This window comes from Coptis chinensis, chromosome 1, assembly GCF_015680905.1.
Source record: "Coptis chinensis isolate HL-2020 chromosome 1, ASM1568090v1, whole genome shotgun sequence".
NCBI lineage: Eukaryota > Viridiplantae > Streptophyta > Magnoliopsida > Ranunculales > Ranunculaceae > Coptis > Coptis chinensis.
This window is the reverse complement of record NC_141456.1, coordinates 37,396,560-37,416,185: the sequence shown is the minus strand read 5'-3', so window position 1 is coordinate 37,416,185 and position 19,626 is coordinate 37,396,560. Positions and strand designations below refer to the sequence as shown.

The following is a 19,626-nucleotide window of genomic DNA, read 5'->3' as shown; positions in this document are numbered from 1 at the left end:
ACCTTCTAGGCTCCACAATCTCCGTTCGTCATCAACAATATTAATGTGTATATCGAACCAGTTCTCAAGGTAAGAGCATAACTCCTTGAAGCAATTACATGCATCTATTTTCTTTCCTCTTATGCAGTCATCACTCTCAAAGTTGTACTACACTCTCAAATCGTAAGTGTTGAAATTGATCCCCAACTTAATCTTTATGATATTGTGTTGTTTTGATATGGTATTTTCAAGGGAGGTGGGTAAATTATCTATACTTCCTATTGTGTAGTAGAGGATTTTGAGTTTTACTTATAAGCTTATTTCAGATTTGATATCCAATATTAAGTTATTAACTCAATTGTCGGTTTAGTTTTTTACTTGATTTTTTTTTTTTTTTTTTTTTTTTTTTTTTGTTTTATGAATTCTTTAATTTAAATGTATATTCACTCTCTTTCGGTGTATTTCTTGGCTATTATGGTGCTGTGAAGGTCATACTACTATCGTAAGTAGTGTTTGTAAAAACACATATGGTGGTTGCTATTACAAATGGCTCGGGGTGCATATAGTTGTCATTACTTTTAGGTTTGTTTTTGTCCTATGCTTCTCCAAAGTTTCGGGATATTTAATTTTTAACTTTGATTTTTTATTTTATTTTTGAATCTGTTATGCACAAGGTTAGAGTTCTCCTTTGATTTATTTGATGCAAGCTCTTGTTTGTGTGGATTGTCGATTTATTAACCAGAAAGCCATTAAGACCTTGAAATTAGTTGGGCATTGGCTAGATCAAATTTGTCACATGGGTGATCATGTAAGAGTATTATCCGTGCCATTTGAGAAGTAAAAGTCTTATGTGTTTGTATTTCATATTGTACAAAGTCCTTTAAATGTCTTTAATGTTAGCTTCTAGAATTGTTTACGCTATTTACTTAAGCCTTCCATTCGATTTCTTTCTTATCTCTTTTTCGGTTATACACTCGATTCTCTTAAATTCTTGATATTCCAAATTTTTTAGTTCTAATTTTGAAACTTCTATTTTGTTAATGCACAAGGTTAAAACACTCCAATTATTTAGCTGTTTCAAGTTTATGTGTGTAAGGTACTACTTATGTAGATATCTTTGTACATTGAATGAACCATGTTTTGCAAGGTTTTCCCTGCTTTTTTATTCTTGCCCTATACATTTATTATCTACTTTCGCTTTTAATCGATTTGTCTTGACTCATTACTTGGCATAACAGGGATAAATAATATGCTTTGACCACTATGAATGTTGCCTTGGGTTGTTTTTGCAAAAAAATTCATGTCAATTACCAAGTGCTAAATGTTGAAGTTGTTGAATTTCATTTTTTCTTTTCTATTTCCTACTGCAGTTGTCAAAGAAGAATAATGACCATGGCCTCAAGCAGCTTGAATGCAAAAATATACCCCTTATATTGCATAAGTGAATGAGTGGTGTTAACTCTAGCATAGAGGCGTCATCTAAGTATATTTTGTATTGACGGGGAGGATTATAGGGCAATTAAAGGCAAAGGTTTTGAGGACCATTGGAGAATACAAGGGTTATTTTATGTACAATTTCCAGTCCTGGAAAATTTTGTGTTCTCTTGATAGGAAGGATTCTTGAAACAAATAGCCATTGGACCATCTTATATTTGTATGAAAATTGGATGTGTATAACACCTTAAGGTTGTCTTGGTTATGATTGTGTAATTAAGTTCTTTCAGGTTTGCAATTTGATTTTTAATGACATTTCATGAACTCTATTTTCAGCTTGAACTTTAATCAATTGTTATTGTTCCTACTAAAATGATTTTGTTACAAAGTGCACATTGAGTGGTGGTTAGGTTTTTCAAATTGAAAATGTACCAGATTCCATATGCATGAATGTGAAAGCGAAACAATTTCACGATGGAACGACTGGGCAACAACTAGATAAAAACTGAGAGGGGAGGGTTAAAAGGACCGTTAAAATTTAAGTCCCCATTTCTGATTGATTGCTTTTTAATTCATTCATGTTATTACCCATTTTGGAGTGCAAGCTTTTGCATAACAGGGGGTATGTATTTCCATTATTTGTTCTTTTCCAAATTGTTTATTATATTTCTTCATACTTCCGTTAGAAATCAGATTTTCTATTGTGTTTTTTTGTGTCAGACTTTCCCTTATTTCATTTATTTTTTGATGTTAGCTTAGCATTGCCTGCTCAAATCATCTCTTGGGGATCTTTATTTTTTTAAATACGCCCAGTACTTGGTACGCATGTTTCTATCTCTTGCACCACCTGTGATCAATGAATCTCATGTAAGTTATGTTATTTTTTTGTCCTATTTTTTTTCCCTTTATTTAGTTTCAAACATGAGAAGAACCTTTCATGAATGCAGTTCCATTTTTGTTGATTGCTCAGCCTTAAACTTTTCCATGATACAGTCAATTCTAGAGAAAGACATTTTTCACCCTCTGTGTTTTCTTCTAAGTTACTCTCATGTATGACTCTTCAATTCCTACCTGTTTTCCCATCCTTAACACTTTCTTTTCCGCACATTACGTTATTGCTTTTTTTTTTTGTTAATTTTCAAGGAGTATCTTTGTATTTGCATTACACTATGTTCTAATGTTATTCCGATAGCTTGAGTCCTTGCACTGTCAAAATACTAAGCCCCTCCATTCAAAAACCTGTGCTGAATTAGTGTAGAAAGTCGGGTGGAAAGGGAGACCAAGCTCCAAAAGTTTGTGATTCCGCCTTTGTGGTGGGTTTCTGGGGTTGAGAAAACCTTCGTCACGAGGAGTTGCCTTTTTTTGCTCAATAATTTACGAGACCTTTGGCCCCCTTTTTTTATATGTTGAGACGAGTACAATGAGGATCGAAACTGAAACCCCTTTGGTCAAGACCAAATTCGAAATGCAATATGTGTTAAATAGTTATTTTTTATATTATTATTAGGGCTATGCATCTGCTCTTACTTTGTCTTTCATGTTCTTTTCACTCACGAGATTGTTCATCTCATTTTTTTATGCACACAAACCCTACACATTCTTACGGTGCATGCAAGCCTTATAACCTACATCTTCATTATTAACGCTCTTTGCATCATACTACTTAACATGATGCTTTCTTCCTCTTTGTTTATATACATATATATGACTTTTGTTGAGGCATCTATTTTTGTTCATGCTCTTCTACTCTACTATAATTGTGATGAGCGAAATAGAAGAATGTTTATGTTTTATTGTTGCTTGAGAATCATGGCCTCCACTTATATGGTTTATTACACCCAATTTAAAGGTTAGTGTTACTTTTTCTATACCGGATGTAGCTTCATTTCTTTTGGTTTTGTATCCGTTTATGACTTAAAATAGAAATAGGTGTGTTTTTTAAATTTGTGTTGAATACATACATTCTTTTCTTGCTTTACAACTGTTATAATTGGTAATTTGTTTACTTTCCTTAAGGGATTCGAATTTTCTAGGATCTTTTAAAATTTGGCAAAAGAAGTTACTTAAAGTATTTCCTTTTTTCCAAATTGATTTTATTCTATCTGTTGATTGCGGTATAGTAGTAATCATTAATAGTTATTTATGATATCATGTGTGTATATGCTTTTTCCAATTCGGGGCAAGTACATAATTACTCTCAAGGTGATTTTTGAATATCAGATTGAACAAGATTGGGGCCAGAAAATGGAAATTTAGAGTTGTCTCATTCACCCCCAATGAGCTTTCCCACAACTATTTTCCAGAATTCCTTTAATGATAATGATTCCCTAAAGACTAAGACCCTCCCGACCCTCCCATTTTATTGTGTCAACAATACATTGTGTGGACAGCACATATAAAATGATGTGACTTAGGAATAGTTTGCCGGGTAATGCTAACTGGAGAATGACTTTTTCTTAATTTATTTAGTTGAATTTTTGCCTGCAAGTAGAAGCCAACTATATGAGTATCATAAGACATTTTTTCTTAATTGTTTCTATAGGCATTTTACGTGACACGCATGTAATTAGTTTGACTATATAATGCTTTATGAATTCGTCCCCACTATCTTTCTTCTCCTTCCAACATTTGGAAGGATGGAAATGCCGAGTAGTTAACTAATTAACCGAGCACATTGCACTTTTTTCCTTAAACATTGTTCTGAATTGTGGATGAGTTCAATAATTATTACATTAGACACGCACTTTGTTTAATAGTAATAACATATTTGAAGACAAATTGGGTGGCGGAGCGTGTGTGCATGCCTTGCTATTTTGAATAAGTTATGTGTAATCTTGTTTGACGGCATTTTTACCTTTTTGTTTAAGTAGATTTTGTATTGTTACCCCATTTGGTTAAAAAAAATACAACCTATTTTTCTATTCGTTCTTTGTTTTCAGATTTACTATCCCGCAGAAAACCTTTATTTACCAATGTACTTTGAGATAACTAACACTTTTATGTTAGCTTGATTGAAACTATACTTCATTTATGTTATGTTTCAGGCCGTGGCTTTTACTAAACTCATATAAGAACACATTAAAAAATTGTTGAAATAAAATTAGGTATGCATTGCCACCTTTATTTTCGTTATTGCTATTATTGATTTAATTCCAACTCAGGTTTTCAACTAGAAACTAGCTGTCAAGCAAAGTGGATATTTTAGAACATTTAAAATCCCTTCAAACAATGTTTATCATGGTTTTATATTGTTGTTGTGACATTATATTGTTGGGTTGTCTATGATCAATTCATGACTGTACTTTTTTCGTTTTTAAATTGTTCCGGTAATGTTGCAAACATACTTAAGGAACTCTGTGTGCTTTTCAGGGGGAAAACTTTTCCAGTGGAGATTGGACTAGAGGTGGACGAGAGCTAAAAGTACTTTGCAAGCATGGAAATATGGTGCGAGGCGTTTGTTGGGTGCTTCTTTGCTAGGATCTTTGGTAGAACTCTAGCCTAAAACTTTTTTTTTAAAAAAGTTTGTAGACACTATTATGTACTGCTCGAATGGTGTTATGAGGAAATGATGGATTTTTTTTTTATGTAATCTCATCACTATACGTTCTTATTAGGATGGTTTGTTAACAAAGCAGCCATGTTTTGTTAACCACTTTTATGACAAGAAGTCTGCGTAATCTAACATTTGGATCTCTGCCTTTGTATACAGTTAGTCAAAGAAAAAAGATCATGCCAATCCTCCACCTCATATTTCTCTTTTTAGTTTTGGTGTTTTTCCATGAATTCAAAACAGAAACAAAAATATTATTGACATAAACAAAATTAAGTTTCTCAGAGGTTTTAAATATGATTAGCTTTTTGGAATTATATTGACATTGCCCCATTATATGCATAACAAACTCTTCCATTAGAGGCAGACATTTGATAAGAGCTTTTGTTTTATTTATTATTTATGTATTATTTTATTTTTAATTGATTTATAGAGTTATCTATATAGATATTGCTAGCACAATCTTAATAGTAAAACTATGAGTTAGTGACTGAGATCAAGTGTAATTTGTGCTCAGCGCAATCTGTAATCTGTCATCTGTGATGTATTTTTTTTTGCTTCGGTGAGATTTGAATGTATTTATAACGTGGAGATGTATGTATGTATGTTAGTTGCACTGTATAAATAGTGTATTAGGGTTTCTAGGATGTTTGTATATTTATAGTTTTATTCTTATTCGAGGATTGGTTACTTGACTTAACTGGCATTGGTCGAGATGGTTAAGTAGCTGGTTCTACGAATCAGTATATCTTTTAGTAGTTTAATTTACGACTGAGGTATGAGGTTTTATATTTGGTTTGGATGTATTCTTATTAAATTTTTAGGTTTTGACAGATTTATTTATATGAAATGTCAAATATACAAAGGAGACTCTGTCGAAATTTTATTAAAAAAGTCATGTATCTTAGGTATATAATTGCATGAGATTTGGGATGTTACAAAGTGGTATTATTATACTAATATTGCATATACATTCCTGTTGAATCGAAATATTCTCCAACTACCTATGTCGATCACTTTGTTCTCTTTTACCTTTTGATACTTTCCCCTCCTAAAAAAGAAATTTGTAAATCTATGTTGTTCCCTAGACTTTGTAATAAACTTAATTTCTTATTGCATAATCGTGTGTTAAGATTTATACCAATTTAGTCAATATTTTTGTTTGGGTTTCAGTTATGTCATTGAGGTAGGCATTGATTACACTTGAGGTATTATACCTTTCTGTAATCCCTTTAAAATTTATACACGCTTAACGGATTGTACCCTCATTTTAGGCCACTTAGGTTAATATGATTTCATTGCCAATTGCAGGACTTTGAAGTCACATCTCTTTCATTTGGGTCAACTGTGCCAAGGTAATATCCTTTTCACGTTATTAACGCTCCAGTGCCTTTCTTTTAACTTTGCACTTTGTTTATCTTAACCTTGCACTTTGTTTCTTCATCTCTGTTTTTAGACTGTAATAGTTTTACATTGTAGGTTTTTTATCTGTTTTTGTTTCTTTCATTTAGTTACATCCGATTGTGTAACTTCTTTAGTCAATCCCAAGTGGACCCAACAATCATTCCACACTAATTCTAAAAGTAATCTAAGTTCTATGTACTTAATTTTAGTTCTTTGTCCTCCTAACTTAGGAACCGTTGTTTGTTTGTTTTTGTGTGTTTTCGCTATTTTTGTTTTCGTTTAAAGTTTTGCACTTGCTATGTTTGTTGTTTCTATTACTATTCTTTTCCATTTGTATGGTATTTTATAATTCTTTCACCGGCGAATGGAGTTTGTATAGCAGGCTCTATAAGCAATAAGGATGTGCTACAAAGGTACACCTTATTCGGGTATTTTATTTTATTTTCATGTTGTGTTTTAAAATGGAGGCGCAAATACATAAACATGTTGTATTGCCTAGGAAAAACGTACACTTATAGCGGTATGGCAAAACCACTCGACCAAATTGCAAATGTGCACTGATTTTATGTTCATCAAATTAACATTATTGATGCCAAGACACCAATCTATGTATACTTGGCATGACTATTTATAAGCATTTCATTGCTCTTTTAGTGAAGACTATCTTAGCTAAGCGCATTACACACGCAACGATTAGATGAAAGTTGTGTAGGTTAACAGGGATGTTTATTCCATTTTTGCATAGTAAGAATCATATATGGTCTTTAATAGAATTTGTTTTTTTGCATATTGTTGGGTTTTTGTTATTCTTCCTTCTTGCTAAGGTTTAGACACGTATTGCATGGCAAATATTTTTTTTTCCCATTTTTTTCATTTTAATTATTCATGGAAATGAGGCATATTATAGGTTGTTCTTTGGGGGCATAGTGTATTGCTTAAAAATTCTTGCACTGCTGTGAAACGTTAAACGATTTGTAGATCAAACCGCTTGACCAAGTAACTTATATTTTGTTGTATTTGTTCCCGATCCTTAATAGCTATGCTGCTAGCAATATAGGCACAGTTAATAAATTGATTGGTACTTAGTGCATATATTGTTTTCATCTAACAGTCTAAAATGATGCATTTATTGCGTATGTTTAGGAGTCGTCTGTTTTGATTTTGGTAGTAGCTGGTTCTGACTTCGGTACTTTGGCATACTATTATCAAATATATTCACTGGACTGTTACACCTCTCACATTGTCGTTGGCGATGGAGGTATTGGAATCGGCATTGGAAGTAGTGTTGGTGTTGGGGCGGGTACTGCCGTTGCTACCTGAAAATCTGCTACCTCTTTGAAATTGATTTATAGAGTAAAAGTACGATTGACAATGTGAGAAAAAGTGTAATCTATACAGATACTGCTAGCACAATCTTAATAGTAAAACTGTGAGTTAGTGAGTGAGATCCAGTGTAATTTGTGTTCAGCGCAATCTCTATTCTGTGTGTTTTGTTTTTTTGTTTTTACGTAAGATTTGAATGTATCTGTAGTATGTAAAAAGTTGTCGAGCAATTGAATTGTTACATGCTACTGTATTTTACCATCACACAGACCAACTGTTGGAACAATGGAGAGTATCTACACTTCTCCAATACCAGCAACTAGCAACCACTGATGATATTCACTGTAGGTGCTGAGGCTTTCTGCACAAATTCATCACTATACAATATTTAGCTGGATTTTACCATTTAGACATAAATGAACATAACTTACAAGTACATAGCATCAAAGAATTACTTGGAAAATCACCAAGAATTATTGATTAAGATGCAAAAAGTAACGAAACTAAAGAAGATAACGGTCTTTCACATCCGCTATAAAACATAGTACTTTGTGAAGAGTACCACAGTTCGATGATGTTCAAGTATTTGCTGATTCAATTTTTTAATTACTTCTAATAGTTAATTACTATCGTGTTGAGGAGGAAGAGGTGTAGCTCTTGGATGTTGTTGCAAAGCTGAAGTCTATCCATAGGCAAGTAAGTGTAAAAGCTAAGAAAAAAAATTTATTCCTTTGCCTAAGTATTGTAATTTGAGATCAATGATTGTTAAGGAGCAACAATATATTATAACTTCATGAAATCCGTGCCGAAGGCACGGGTATTAACTAGTATATAATATTGTCTAACAATAACAATAGAGACATGCCACAAACATGTAACCATTGTGCACTCACTAAAGCACCAATACAAAACTACTGTAATCCCCCAAAACATCCAAAACACTTAGAAGACTTGAGAACTCCACCATAAAAATAAAAAGAACAACATCAAAGCATACCTAAAGTGTAGTTAAAACACCCACAAAAGTCTTAAGAACTCATCCACTTAATTATCAACAAGCTTCTTCAATAACCAACTAGCACGCTTGTTCGTACTCATCTTGAGAAAAAACATTTTCATGTTTTCAGCACCATCCTTGCCGCTATAGCGTCCTTATCTATCGTAAGATCAGTTTTTTGTATGTTACCACAAGCAATATAGTCTCCGAATACTTCAACCCACTTCAACAACCTAGGTATTGGCTTACCTTTATAGGTTTTCCTTTCCGGGTTTGCCTACCAACATAACACAATATACACAACTTGTTAGTCATATTCTTTCTTTTTTTTTCCGTTAAACTTGTTAGTCATATTCACAAAAGCAAAAGATACTTCGTAACACTTTTATAATTACATGTCATGCCACACTTTTAAAATAATAATCAAACGGACATCGTATTGTAAAGGAAAATACTCATCAATCGATTCAACATATATATAGTCAAGAATAAAATTATGGTTAAGCACACTATTGAAACAATCCTAGCTTTCTCTATATAAGTTGGATTGACACAAATCCAAATGGGTTAGAAACTACACTCCAAGCTCTACAATGTTTGTTCACACTCAAAATCTTGAATCCGACTTAGAAATTTACTTAACCTAATGTAAACACAGAATTTCAGAGAAAAATTCTGGCTGACCTCTACGTACTAAAAAACAGTCATAACTTTTTTGTATAACTTGGATTAGTACAAGGTCAATTGGGTATGAAACTACACTAGATTATCTACAACTAACCTTCAAACCATGAAAGCAGGTTCCAACAAAAAATGCACAGAATGCCACCAAACACAGAACATCGTCAAATAAATCCTTTTTGTACTAAAACAGTCATAACTTACTGTGCAGACATAAATGGTGACTAATACTACCAAGGATTTATACCATGATTAATAGAATGTATTATAAACTGTTTTAAGATTAAGCACAAATAAAATATTAAGAATAACAAATATAATATTAACTAACATGAAAATATATACGATATCGACATGATATAACATAATTCACAATAAGCGAAAGTAAAACGAGATTATATGACAACATAAGGAAGTAACTAATAAAGTTGAGGTAGCATAATACAAGAAGTTGACTATACAGTTCTTATAACTCATACCAGAATAAAGTTGAGGTCATTCTTACAGCAAAGTGAAACAGAAAACAATATGGCAGATAGACTGCTTTAACATAAGACGATAAGAACTATGATATCACACTAATCTCCCATTATACTATTTAGATTTTTCCAATTGGACTACATGAAAAAAAAATTGATATAAGGGGTTCATGCATCTAAACTAGCTTACCAGCCATTAGTCTAATTGTTCTAACCACACCAAAAATTCACAAGAACGGCTAGTGTATTGAATGAAATTGATTGCTTGCTTTTTATTAGTATGCAATGTGGTGGCATATTTATATTACTAACCAACAGGAATCAATGTCCTCGTTGTCTGTAAAGCCCTAGAAACTCATACATCTATAGTTAGTCAGAAAAAGGCATGTTCCCATTATACGAAAAATGACGTCGCTTAATTGATAGGATTAGGAAATATATCTCAAATTCTTAGTTACTAGTCTTGAATTCTACATTTGATAATTCGAAAAAATTTATTCTTTGAAGAGGAAAAAAAAATACAAATCCAAAAACCAAAGAAAAAATAGTATAACAAACGATTGATCGATACCTTGTAGCGCTAAAAAACTTGGCTTGTGAAGAGAAACAAGCAAAAGAATGACCAGAGAAGATAGGAGTGAAGAAGAGGACGTAGCTTTGGAGATGGGCATTGCTCTCTCTCGACTCTCTTTTTTTTCCCTTTTCCTTTCCGCGAATTTTTTTGGGGTATGGCACGGGCTCAAAATCGTTTCCGTTTCTGTGGTTCTGTTTCCATACGGAAAAGTCTTTTCCTTTCCATCGTGCAAACAAACACCCAAAAAACTAAGGAAAAGGTAGACTAGTGCTCTTTTCCTTTCCTTTCCATAGTCTTTCCGTCAAAACAAACAGGCCCTAGATTTTGGACGTTGGCATACATCCGAAAACTTTTAAATATTTTGCCTTCTAAATCTGGAATATACTATCAATGTTTTCGTAAAAAATCATATCAAGAAAAGCCTTTATTAATATCTTCAATATTTTATATGTAACTGCAAGTGCTTCAAAAACTTCAATTTTGTTTCCATTATTAGTTGTGTGCCAAAAAATTCAATGTTGTTATTCCAGTTGAAATTTTTCAAAATAAGTATGCTCATTCTTGTGACTTACATTACTTTATGGTAGCTATTAGTTATAATTCTCGATAGACCCATTTGAGCTCCACCTCCTAATCCAATCACAATAGTATTTATTAGTTCATGTTGTAATAACAATTCGTTATTATATTTAAGTTGCCTTAAAATGCAATAAGAACCTCTTTTTATGTGTTCCTAGCTAGTCAGTCGTATTCCTGGTCAAAATTTGGAGAACGTAATACAACACATATTATTAAGGCTTCCTTCCTTGGTAAAGTTAGTTTGCAAGCGATGGAACATGTTAATCTCAACATTCGGCTTGAGAATGCTCATGTCTATCACTTAGTCTCATTCTTAACTACCAAATTAGTATTATATTATCAAAAATTAGTTTAAGTAGTACTTGATCTAAAGATTAAAGATTGAATTAGATTCCCTAATAGTTTTATACTACTTATTGAATTAGAATTAGAATTAAATTGAAAAATAAATAAATAAATAAACAAATAAACAAATAAAAAACCCCCCCAATTGGGCTAAACAATCTAACAACGTAATTTCTTAGCAATTAGTTATAATTTTGGAATTATAACCAATTATGACTCACATGTACTTCCAATATGATTTATAATTTCAAGATTTGGGTTTAATCTCTCTACTACATAAACCGATACGTTAAAACCCTCTCAAATCTTTTCTCACCTCAAAACCTCCCTACTTTTAAGAAAATAAAAAACTGTCCAAAACACCCCCACGTAAATAGACTCATGAACTTTCTATTTTCTCACCACACTTCCTTATCGCTTCCATCTTTCTAGCTAGCATTTTAGATCTGAAGCATCTTCTACTACAAATTCTCATAGTACACGAGTAAATTCTCTATTTTCTCATCAACAAAAAAAAAATGAAAGCAACAAAAGAGAAAAATAAAACTCTACAATTTCGAAAAAAGCTAAAAATCCAACAAAAAAAATCAAACCTTCAAGTTCTAGAAGAGATGGAGATGAAATTGAGAAAACGGCTGCTCCAAAAACTACGAACAAACCAAATCTTGTTCACATCAGTTCAAGTTTTTATAGTTTTGCAATTTCAAGTTTAGATTTTTATGTTTGTGTATGTAATGGTTCTACTATGCATTTTTATATTTTTGTAGTTGTTTTTACTCTGCATTCTTAAATTTGCATAGTATTTTTTATTTGCTTTTTCATGTTTGTGTAATGTGTGGTGGTAATTTTACTTTGCATTCTTAACTTTGCATAGTATTTTTATTTTGCATTCTTAAATTTTACTCTGCATTCTTATATTTTAGTATTTGTATTTTGCATAGTACATGAGTTGTATCCGTTATTCATCTTCGTGTATGAAAATAAATGCACTCAAATGTCGAAAAAAAATTAGAAAAAAGGAAGAAAGTGTTATTGTTAATCTTCTCATCTTTTTAGTAGCCATTTTCTAAAACAAAATATTCACATGTACATCAGTACATACAAATTTGCATAGTTTAAACTAGTATGAAAATATAAAATTTCATATGTAAATATAATTTTACATAGTTTAACTAGTCAGAAAATTAGGCTAGAGGAGTCAGTTATAAATATTTAGTAGTCCTAAGGCTCCTCTTAAATTTTTTTAGAATTTAATACTCCAATTTGATAATACTCCAATTTGACTAGAATATGGAACTGACCACCGGTTACCCAACTTTACCAGGAATAGACGAAAATATCCTCATTTGGAAACAAGTATAACCAACTATCTACCCAGTAACATAGTGGGATGCAAAACAAAAATATTTCACACAAAAATTTCACTTATAACCACCTGTCTTTACATTTAAAAATGCATATAATGAAAATAATAAAAATATTATGCCTCCAATATTTTGTGGAGGCATTTGACACTAGCCGTTAAGTCTAAACCCCAAACTACTAAATACTAAACCCAAAATCTTTATAAACTATACCCTAAGCCTAAATCCTAAATCCTAAACCTAAACCCTAAACCTTAAAGACACTAAACTCTAACCCCTATATCCTAAATTTCTAAACATTAAACCCTAAACCAACCCGTTGCATTTAATAGTAGTTAATATAATCAAACCCGCAAAATAAATAATCAAATGCATTTTGTATCTGCATTTTAAAATGCGTGGTATGTATGCATTTTAAAATGTATAAGTTTATAATGTGGTGCATCTGCATTTTAAAATGTATGCATTCAGTAAAATGTTTTTCATAGAATCTGCAAGTGTATCCATACAATTCAAAACCACTGATTTTATAAACATTGTACCAAAATTATAATAATAAACTTGTGAATTATGATGTAAAATTGCAAATAAGCTACTTTGATATTAAATTTAAGACTTGTAGCTAATTACATAGAAAATACTTCTATAAAATTAAATTCTAAAAACGCCAACAGATGGCGCAATATTAGAGCCTACCAAGAACAGACCATTGCGTTCTTCAAGTTCGGTAATTGACTCCAAAATCCCATTGTCGTGGAGGCCCTCAAAGATTCTGTCTTCTTTGTCAAGTCGAACACCAATGATTTCACCAGCATTGTAAGAGGGAATTGACCTCCCATTGTTTATTGCGACCCAAAATTCACCATTGGCAGTTCTCTTAATATTATATGGTGCTCCTGGAAGTTCAACAATGATTTTGGTTGTGTTTGATTTTGTCCCTTCAAGCCAAAATCTTATAATTCGTGCATCATCGATTTCAGCCACTAGAAGAAAGTCATTGTTCTCGCTAAGAGCAACCCCGTTCGCAAACTTCAGACCACTCTTCAGCACCATCACTTCTCCACTCATAGGATTATATTCCATGAGTCTTCCCGTGCTGTCACCAGTTAAGGTGACGCAAGTGATCCTTTCTTGTGAATATGGTGCATTGCATGCGTGAAGTAAACCACTCATGTCTCGGGTGAATGTCCGTGAAGAAATTGTGAAGTTTTTTTTTTTTTTTAATCAAAAACGGTTAAAGGGTAAAAAGAGAAGACAAAAAGTTTGAAAAAAAGGTTTCGCGGGTGATCTCGAGTCGTATCCCCAATTTCAAAAACATTTTAAAAAATAACGACTTTTAGTAATGAAAAAATCCAAAATAGTATTAAAACCCAAAAATAATATTTCCAAGTCTTTGAAAGTAATTTTATTTTTGAAGCAGCTCTGTCGCCCAATTTCTTGTTTAATTAGTATGAAAATATATGCTTTCATATGTAAATATAAAATTGCATAGGTTAACTACTATGAAAATATAAACTTTCATATGTTATCTCAAATTTACAGACATGTTCAGTTTCAAAAACTACTATGCAAATGACAGTTTTCATATGGAAAAAAAAAAAATTATGTTAACCAACTATATAAATATAAATTTTCACAGAAAAAATCAGAAGTCATACTTAGCTTGTTTATATTTAAAAATTTGGTACAGTGCCAATTGTTAGTTCAATTGCGGCTTGCGCTTTTTATTTTCCTCTTGCAACACCACTGCTTTCATTCATTTTCTTGTTTCATATTTTTATTGGCTTCTTGCTTGTGGTTCATACAATTATTTTCCTCTTGGGCATTTCCACAAATACGCAATGAGCATATTCAACTTCTCTCCCACCTTGAATATATACCACTCAAATTTGTACCTATAAAATATGGTTATCCATGAATCCATTTTCTATCACAAGAAATCGGTGTTCTTTTTTTCGTATAACAAAGAATCTTCGCTGCTTTATTGGAAAAGATAGTTCTTCTTCGAAGGATCTTGATTTAATGAAAAGGGTATAATAGGAAACCAAAAATTTCAGGGGATAAAAATTAGACCGCAAATTGCTTACAATTTGGAAAGCGAGGAGTTTATTTGGCCAAGGCCTAAATAATAGGGAGGTTCTATGGATACTTTCATGACTGAGGAGTTTACACATAACCGGATTGGATTGAGGGGGCTGAGGCCCATTTCTTGTTTATAATTTTGGAAGCATTAGTGTTCGATTCAATTAAGAAGAGTCCACCTAGGATCATACCACGTTTACATGCTCCTATTAAATTCTACTAATATTTTCGTAGTAAATTGACTTTTTTTTAATGCTCTGCCCTTGAATGTCCTAATTAATCGGCTTGAATTTTGGAATTTCCAATTTCCTAATAAATCGGCTCTTTCTATAAATTTTGTATAGGTTCCACGTGGCATACATGGTAGGGAGAGAAAAAACTATCTCGCATATTAGAGCGCCACCTAGGATAGAATTTTTTTTTCTTAGAGGTCTCTACTTTAGTATCTCTACTAGTAGTATATCCTATAATGATCGTGGCCTCTTAAATTCATCCGGGTCTTTTTCTTACGCATAATACCCCTGGATGAATAATAAAATCAGATGCCTAGATATTTATTAATGAGGACTACTTTGTCTTTTTATGCCTTTATAAATTTTCAGTACTGATATTGTCCTTAAATAAAAATATTGCTCAACACCTTTGAATAGGAGCAATCAGTCTTTTCATGTGGCAGTATATTAAAAAACCAATTCCACGCCATTTTGAATTGTACGCCTTACTATATAAATGGCATTTAATTAGCAATAATTGGGTTATTTAATAAGACGTTAAGAAAAGGAAAAGTCTAACGAGAGAATACGAAGCGATTCTTTTCCCTTCTCTCCCATCGATCTCTTCTGTTTCTCATATTATTTTTTTCTCATTACAATGAAATCCTTTCTGTTCCAACACTCTAATCAAACATCTTACAACTTTAGTCAATTTATGGGACAAGTGATTGCTTGAATCTATTGAATAATGTGAATTGTTAAGGAATAGTAACATGTTTCATTCTTGTAACAGCTAAGGTCTGTTGTGGAATCAAGCACTTCTGATTATGAAAAGGAGAAGTTGCAAGAGAGACTTGCAAAGCTTTCTGGTGGTGTTGCTGTTTTAAAGGTTTGGTCCTAATTTTCAATAAATTGTTTCTCTTTTCTTAATGGTGATAATGGTGTCGATTTTTTGTATTTGCAAATAATTTCCAAAATAGCCAGATGACTACAATCTGATTAGCCTATTGAAATATTATATGTGGTATGGGAAGCTTATGAGTGCTTGGCATGAGTTTTCTTGTAGATTGGAGGTGCTAGCGAAACTGAAGTCGGGGAGAAAAAAGACAGAGTTACTGATGCACTAAATGCAACCAGAGCGGCTGTTGAAGAGGGAATTGTACCAGTTAAATTCAAGATAAGAGTATATACTTTTAAAGTGTTGTTTATCCCCAAATCTCCCCGCTCTTCCGACTCCCAAAAAAAAAACTTTCAATTGCACCGGTTATGTTGACAATGAGAGAAGATTGAATGTTTTAAGTAAAGCGTTTAATGACCAATAGGATTTACATTGAGATGGAATTTAAGTAAACTTTTTGTTTGAGGACAAAGTTTGTTTATTTATGGATGTGATATTAAGTTATAAGCAGAAGAAATGAAGTAAAGTCTGTTTATTTGAGATTTGTGAAGCTGGTTAAAGGTATGGAAACTGTTCTCTTTTGAATAAATATATTGTTTTCCGAAGTTGTTAAGGTTTTGAGTGAGAAATGTTATTGAATATGTTTCGAAGTGTCGATTTTTTTGGGATTTGATCTTGGTGTGATTGCTAGAAGTCAGAAATTTATCTTGTGGAAAACAAATTATTGCGAAAAAAAAGTGGAAATGTATTCATTTTGTAGTCTTTTCCTAATAAATTTGTTGTTCATTCTTTTCATGTTCAATAGTATTTATTAGTTTTTGGTTGGTGTTTGTTCTTTTGCTACATTTAGGTAGCAGTTTGAAATCAAGAGAAGAAATTGTTTGAGAAAATTGTTAGAGAAAATGGAAGAAGTGGGTGCACAAGTAGCTCATCCAATTTATGTTCACCAGCCGCTTGCTGGTTGATACCGTGAACCGCGATGGCGAAAAACTGAGATTTACCATGGCAAAATTCTAATTTCCTTAACCAGCAACAACAACAGTGGTATCAAAGCGCAAATGGTAATTGGGATCCAAAAGTTTATGAGTGGGACAGTGTGAGGTTTGTTGCAAAGGTATCTGAAGCTGAGAATGCTGGCAGTTTGGAGACTACGTTGCCTAGAATAGTTGAGACTGCGCAGGAAAAGAAAGGGGATAGTGGAATAAAGCCTATGGTTGTGGAGAAGTCAGTGGATGAAGAAGCTGAGAACCTTACACTGCAACTTGGAGGAATAATTTGTATTCCGGTGAGGAGCCAACAACTAGGCCCAACAAGCGTGTTCGATCTGGTTCTCATGACAAAAAAGGACTAGCACTTGCGGAGATGACTATACTAAGGTGGGAATGACTTTCTCTACTTTTATTATTATTATGATTGTTGTATGATTTTTCACTTAATTCTTCTCAAGACCACTTTGCGGTAAAGTTGCCTGGTATTGTAGTCTTAATTTGTAGGTTTATTATTATCTATTTTACCTATTTTGAAATTTTGCGGCATTTGTTGTTGTACATTATAGCTTCGGTGTAGAGTTCCCCACTGCAGAGCCTTTTTTAGGTATTAGGTGGAGAATGATAATTAGAGGTCCCAGATAAGACTAAAATATAACAAAATTATGGACCTTAATTCAAGCTTTGGCCTTACTATTTCCTCCTTGAACAATAGAATGTCTAGAAAAACTCAATGGTTTTTTTATGTTGCTTTTCCTTGCTCTGGGGAAGTCCTTTGTCATGTTGTGCTTGAGAAAGGGCATTTTCAATGGTTAAGTTTCTATATTTTTCAGAGTGAGAAGACGCCAATTGAAGATGCAATAATTGCAGCAGTAGATGATTCAAGCAAGGACGGTGAATCTGGACCAAAATCCTGCAATTGTCCAGATTTGTTATTGTCCAGATTTGTTTGAGGATAATTACAAAGAGCTGGAGAGATGGGTGGATCAGTATTACAGACTTCTCACCAAACTGGGCCTATGAAGGCTCAGAAACTAAGGTAGGTGAAGTATTATTGTTTTCGTTGGTCTGTTTTTTGCTAAAGCATTTTGCCTAAGCTTTATATGACACACTTTACTTTACAGGTCTTGAACACAATTATTAAATACTAGTTTTATTGTTTTTCTAATAAATTATTAAACAGGTACTAATTTCCAGAATGTTCCTAAAGAGTCGAGAAGATTTAGCAAAATAGAAATGGCCGTGCATGTTTGGGGAAGTGGAAGTTCCAGCTGAGGTTTTAGCAAATAATGTTATTCAATGCCATGCTCCACATCACAAAGTGGGAAGGATCCCTTTTTACGTAACATGCTCCAACAAGGTGTCTTGTAGTGAAGTGAGAGAATTTGAATTTCGAGCCAGCCGTACTCAAGATTTCATGATGACTTATCCTAATAGTGTCGGCACAAGTGATATGCTCCTTAATATACGATTTCAAAATTTATTATCCTTGGGTTCTGTCTGTCATACTGGTTCCGTTGAAATTGATGGTGAAAATTATCATAGAAGTGGTAGTATCAGATTGATGATGAAAGAAGATGATGAAGGGTTCCTAATGGTAAATACTACTATGGGTGGCTTTTACCCAGAGAAAGAAAAAGAGCAAGTTCTAAAAGAGAAGTTGAATTCATGGCTTATTCAGAAAGTAACTGAAGACGGTAAAGGCCCCAATTTGTTAGATAAAGAAGGTCAAGGCGTGATACATTTAGCAGGTGCTCTTGGCTATGACTGGGCTATAGCACCAACATACAGTAGCCGATGGTGTTAATATCAATTTCCGTGATGTGAATGGATGGACTGCACTTCACTGGGCTGCATTTTGTGGTAGGTGTGTTTTTTTTTGGTGCACCAAAAAAGTCATATATACGCTAAAGTACATAGTACAATAGGTTTCAGTAGATGCAAGAATTGTTATGGAAATAAGACCATTTAAGACACTCTTTTTGCTACTTTAATAATATAGTTCTCTCTTTAACTCCTTTTCAGGGAGCGGACAGTTGGTCTTTTCGTCCCTCTGGATGCAGCTTCTAGAGCATTCACAAATCCAACTCCCAAATTTCCTTCGTGCAGGACACCTGCAGACCTTGCTTACATGAATGGATACAAAGGGATTGCAGGTTACCTTGCAAAATCTTCTTTGACCATTCATCTTTCATCTCTTACTATGAAAGACACCAAGGATGATATTCCGGCAGATATTACAGAGGTAGAAGCTTCACAGAAAGTTCCTGATCAAAATGCTTCACAATTATTTGATGTTGGTGTGCCAGATGCCTCTTTGAAAGACTCACTTACTGTTGTTCGCAATGCTACTCAAGTTGTTGCTCATATACATCAAGTGTATAGGATACAATCATTCCAAAGAAAGTAGTTAATTAGTTGAGTATGATGAAAAAAAATTTGGAATGTCAAACAAGCGTGCTTTTTCACTCATTTCTGTTAAGAAACATAGACTGGGATTGCATGATGAACCCGTACATGTTGCAGCCATGCGAATATAGAACAAATTTTGTGGTTGGAAAGGAAGAAAGGAATTTTTGGTAATTCGACAGTGGATTATCAAGATTCAGGTGTGTGCTTTTCTTTCCACGTGCTTCTTTCTAAAATTCTTTGTGATGAATAAAGATTTTATTCATAGTCACAGTCGAAGAAAAAAATTGTAAAAGTGGTAGGAAACGACATCCGCATGTATTAATATGT

The 19,626-nt window shown here is 33.1% G+C and overlaps 1 protein-coding gene, 1 long non-coding RNA gene and 1 pseudogene across 2 annotated transcripts; 2 read left to right on the top strand and 1 right to left on the bottom strand.

The window, feature by feature from the left end:
- Positions 1-2,167: 2,167 nt before the first annotated feature.
- LOC147523825 (uncharacterized) lies at positions 2,168-7,904 on the top strand. Its single transcript, XR_015196799.1, has 5 exons — positions 2,168-2,280; positions 3,219-3,262; positions 4,783-4,898; positions 6,275-6,318; positions 7,511-7,904. It is a non-coding gene; the product is annotated as an uncharacterized LOC147523825 (long non-coding RNA).
- A 5,456-nt stretch (positions 7,905-13,360) lies between these two features.
- LOC147523824 (protein STRICTOSIDINE SYNTHASE-LIKE 10-like) lies at positions 13,361-13,882 on the bottom strand. The gene has a single exon (XM_086572534.1). The coding sequence runs from the start codon at positions 13,880-13,882 to the stop codon at positions 13,361-13,363; it is 522 nt and encodes a 173-aa protein (XP_086428660.1).
- Positions 13,883-16,803: 2,921 nt separating this feature from the next.
- Positions 16,804-19,626, top strand: LOC147523823 (calmodulin-binding transcription activator 3-like; annotated as a pseudogene).

Excerpts from the sequence above, each read along its gene's own strand:
- LOC147523824 (XM_086572534.1), bottom strand. The coding sequence starts at position 13,882 with ATGAGTGGTTTACTTCACGCATGCAATGCACCATATTCACAAGAAAGG.